We start from the raw sequence: 5,022 nt of genomic DNA, 5'->3' as shown, positions 1-5,022 counted from the left end.
CAACAAAAATAACTGAGCAGTATTTTCAAGTAGAAATATGCATCCAACGACTCAAACAGAAATTTGCAGAATTGGGCCATTTCAAGCACTACTGTGCACCAAGAGGATCGATTTGTTTCCACATAACATATACACAAGATCTTAGACTGCTTGCGAGTAAACCACGGAAGGGAACAGAAGATAATATTTGTCTCACGGAAAGTGGTGTTCATCTCTCAACTCCTAAAGTCCAAGATTTTCAAAGAAAAGTATGCCTTGCATGTTGTTTCATTATGTATTCCTCAAGTTTTCTAAAACAGATAATGAAGCCATACCAATGTGTCCTCCAAAAGGGCTAGCTGAAGTCAACCGTGTGAAATCCTCGAGAGTATGACCGTGTTCAAAAATCATGAGCAAGAAATATGATTTGAACCATAACTAATTGCTTGAAGGCTTGACTTGGACATATTCGTTGCCCATGGACGAGGGCTTTTCGATTCACCTTCTAAATTATAGGCATAAGATGGCCATCTGACAATCATTCCACATGGTCGTTTTACACCCATATTGATCATTTTTTGAGTTCTATCAAGAACTACAAGGCTAGAGAAAGTTGAAAAGCTGTTTCCAACGAACACGTCAGATCTCAAGCAGACTTCATAGTCAATTGCTGATTGAATCAGATATGGGTGCTTCTTGTATAAATCGAGAACACCCAACTTTTTCTTCTCGAAGGGAAGTAATCCTGCCTTCCAACCAACCATTATCGAGTCATCTTCAAGAAGATCATCCGCTACTGCAAGGTAAATAATTATTGGAGTTTTCAGACCCTTGATGTTTCCAACACTTTGGATAATCTGATCCTTACTGCTACAAATTTCACTGATATTTAATCTCTGCTCCAGCTTTTTGCAGTGAATCATCCAGTCCTTTTCAATTCTCATGTGAACTGCTGCATATGGAACTGGCTGCAACATTGAATCGAGTCCATTAGTTCGTGGTGAACCAACATCTTTGTTTACTTTTAATCCGATCTCCCTAATCTTGGAAACAACCCTGTCAGCTTCTCTTGATATATCTTCCCCAGAACTAAGCACTCAAATACCTTTGCATATTCTTTGACTGGCCAATGATCATGCCACAGAAAAGGGTTCTTACCTACTATTCGAATTATTTCGTATTCATCAAATGGATGCTGACTGAAACGTCTCAGCTGATGTAGATCGTCGTCAATGGTCCATCTCCTTCCACTTCCCTTCCGGAGCTCAAGAAGGTCAGTTCTGTTAATAACTTGTGAGTACCGACTCAATTGAACAAACCCCTTGCAGAGAGAATTGAACTTCTCAAACTGGAAGATCTTATCAAATGAAACGGGTTTCAGCAGATCCACCTCTTTATAAAAAAGTGAGGCACTCAAACTAGGCATTAGAAGTGTTCGATTCAGCATTCTTGCGGTCAAACAAGCTCTTGCTAATGCAATTTTTTGGTTATTCAAGCCCCATATGATTTGAGGAACCTCTAAAAACTTGGGTTTTCCTGTGAGAGAATCTGAATTCGACGTCAATGGCCTGCTTTTGACAGCAAAGAAATTGTCCTCACTGCGGCCAAAGCCTGAGAAACTATGAAGACAAACTACTCTAAAAACCAAAACAATGACCACCAAGAACACGCATTTGCAGGCCAGGGAACTCCAATGCAGTCCAAATGATCTCAAGTGTCTGCGGTGGGATAAGTCCATTTGAGTTTCAATCTTCAAGTTTAAGAAATCAAATCAATTTAATATAAGTCTGAAGCTCTTGTCTATTTTAGACCCGGCATTCATTCAGATCCCATTAATTTCAAACACTTAAATCAGCGGAAACTATTAAGAATTGAGCCCACTATTCCCTATTCTGACAGGCAGAAGTAACGGCCAATCACAACCAATTCAACTAGCAATACTTCAGATACGGATCGATATCGATGATACCAAAGAAATTTTTTTAAAAAATAATTAAAGAACAGGATAAGGACGGTAGAGAAATGAACCCAATAATTCTTTACCGTGATAAAATCGACATTTAGCTCAGATCTAGATCCTATATCTCTTAAAACCAGAAAGCACGGACATGAATGAGAGACCCAGCCTTGAAGCCAAAGGGATAGAAGAAACTGATACTTTATGCAACCCCAATAAGACCCAGCCTCTCTCTTCAGTGAAAAAATGAAATCTTCAAATCCACTAGTTCACAAAGAACCAGAAGATTGATGCATGCCATATTTGCCAAAAAAAGAGATGTGCGTGGATGTACTCACGGCTGTTATAATTATCCAAATTGAAGGAAAAATCTGACCTTTTTTTCTGAAACAGATCCCGTGAATCCAATTTTGTTTTGTTTTTGTTTTAATCAATAAAGCAATCTCAAAACTGGAGAAACCCGGATGGTCAATTATGGAAAAGAATCTAAAAGAGTCCCAACTCCCGGAATCGAAAAAAGAGGCATCTCAATCATGACAACGGCGACATTGATTTAAGGATTGAAGCTGCTCTGCCACTGACCACAACTCTTTTTTAACGTACTTTTTAGTCTGTCCGGAGCACTAGCTCTTGTATATAGAATCAATGTGTAAATAAATATACATTATAAATTTAAAATGGGTAAAATTTATTGGACAAAAACTTGTGTGAGACGATCTCACAGGTCATATTTGTGAGACGGATCTTTTATTTGGGTCATCCATGAAAAAGCATTACTTTTTATGCTAAGAGTATTATTTTTTATTTTGAATATGGGTAGGGTTGACCCGTCTCATATATTAAGATCCGTGAGACGATCTCACATGAGACACACTCAATTTATTGATACATATGATTTTTTGTCAATGAGTTCACTGATATGCATAGAGTCAGAGACTATTTTATATTGAATTAAGATACCTACTTTACCCCTTATCACTTATATTTAGGGTGGTTTGTTTATAATTATGTATATTTAGATAATATTAATTAATATGTAAATAATTTTAAATTGATAGATATAGAAAATAAATTGGATATTTTTATTTGGTTAAAAATTTTATTTATTCATACTTTGCTAGTTTATCATTATATATTTTTGAAAATATTCAAATAAATAATAATTATGATAGAAAAACAATATTTAATTAAATGAAAATATTATTTCATCTAAAAAAAATTTAAGTAAAAAAATATGGTTGAATTGAAAATTGATTTAAAAAGTTGAGAAAAAAACGATGTTTTCTAATAATTATTTAAAATTATAGAGCTTTCTCACACATGAATTCAAGCTCACCAAAATTGTTTTGAAAACATAAGATTGGGCGAGAAAGTTTTCATAAGAGTAATTAATAATTTTTTTTGTCAAATTATAAAAATGAGTGATCAGAATACTCCAAAATTGGAAAAGAATTAAAAGAACAAGGAAAGATGAAAAGTACAAAAGAGATGAAGGGTGAGGTGCAACTGTGCAAGTGAGAAGAATAATTTGGAAAATGACAAAAAGGAAAGTAGTTCACAAAACCATGTCAGAGTTGATCGTGCGGAGTTGAATAAAAGACAGCCACAGCCGTTTAACAGTCAGTAAAATAAATGACTGAAAATGCTGCTTGTTAATGTATTTAATTACATCATAATTGTATGCTTCCTATGAGTCGTAGACAACGTAAAATAAAAGATGGAAAAATCATTCAACTGTTGTTGGTGGTGAGTCTTGAAAATCTCGGAAATTCAATTCATTAATGTTGATATGAGTTAATTTTATAGTAGTTATCATCTTCCAGTGTAATTGATATGCTTTGGTCATTTTTGTTTCAATACATATCATGTATTTATGTGTTGATCAATATTATATTAGGTCACAAATCTAAATTCATTAAACGTCGCAGAATATTAAAATCTAGATGTTTTAAACGAGCATTTCATAAATAAAAACACTCAAACAAGTAAATAAAATTTTTAATTTTATTGCCATCAAACTTGCGGTTACATTTATCTTGAAGAGTCTCATCAAAATTCATATTTCATATAAAATGATCATTCTTGGTTAGTACAAATTTATTACACTAGAAAACAAACATAAATCCACGTTTGACCAACGATGAACCCGACACGAGATTCTTCCATATGTCTGGAACATGAAGTATATCAACAAGGGTCTCTTTCATCCCCGATGTCATCTCAAAACACCTCTCCAAGCCCGACTATCTCCGTTATAACAAAATTTCTCCTGAAGAGCTTTATCTCAGAAGTGGGAGTGTATGCTGAGAACATCTCTTTATCAGAGCATATGTGACGGGTAGCACCAGTATGAACCCACCATTCATTTGCGTTGTCCATCAGGTTTTTCTCAAAAACCACTCAGTTAAATTAAGTTCGGAAAAATCAAAAGGCATTGACCTTTCTTGAACTATGTTTTCTTTCTTTTTTCCTTTCTCCGGACTCATGCAGTATTTTTCCATGTTGTTCGTATTCTCACATTTATAACAATTTTCTTTGAACATTTTCTTATTCTTTTATTGTTGTTGTTGTTCATCCATGAGCTTGTTTTTCTTCTCTTTGTTACTAGATTCCACCATGTTTACTTTTGCATACATCTTATAGACCTTTGTATCATGGTTGTCTTCTCCAATAATCATTCGAACAATCAGATCCTCGAGTCACGTTTATTTTCGGTTGTGCTTCAAGTTTTTTTTAAAAAAATTCTTCCACAAATGATGGAGTTTCTCAATCAATGCTGAAAATTGAAAAGACTCACTCAGAATCACCCAATCTGCACGAATCTGGTGCAATAATACTTGTATTTCTTGCACTTGACTCACCACAGTTTTGGAGTCTACCATGATGAAATCCAAGAAGCGTCCAATAGTGAACTTTTTAAAGCCGGCAATTTCTGCCTTATACATATTTTCTAGCATATATCACAACGCTTTTGTGGTTTTACTTGACAATACACATTACATACTGCATTGTAAAATCCATTCGGAATATATCCTTGCATATAAAATTGCTTTGATTCCATGCATTCATTGCAGCCCTCCTGCGAG

At 34.7% G+C, this 5,022-nt stretch overlaps 1 protein-coding gene across 1 annotated transcript; it reads right to left on the bottom strand.

The window, feature by feature from the left end:
• Nucleotides 1–2,593, bottom strand: LOC140812162 (O-fucosyltransferase 23). Its single transcript, XM_073170374.1, is given in 2 exon segments — nt 1–1,063; nt 1,066–2,593. Coding segments are annotated over 2 exon segments (1,329 nt in total). The 5' UTR covers nt 1,718–2,593; the 3' UTR covers nt 1–386.
• Nucleotides 2,594–5,022: the final 2,429 nt, after the last annotated feature.

This window comes from Primulina eburnea, chromosome 14 (genome assembly GCF_022965805.1).
Source record: "Primulina eburnea isolate SZY01 chromosome 14, ASM2296580v1, whole genome shotgun sequence".
Taxonomy (NCBI): Eukaryota; Viridiplantae; Streptophyta; class Magnoliopsida; order Lamiales; family Gesneriaceae; genus Primulina; species Primulina eburnea.
Note: the sequence above shows the minus strand (reverse complement) of the source record. Positions and strands in the feature narration are given on the sequence as shown.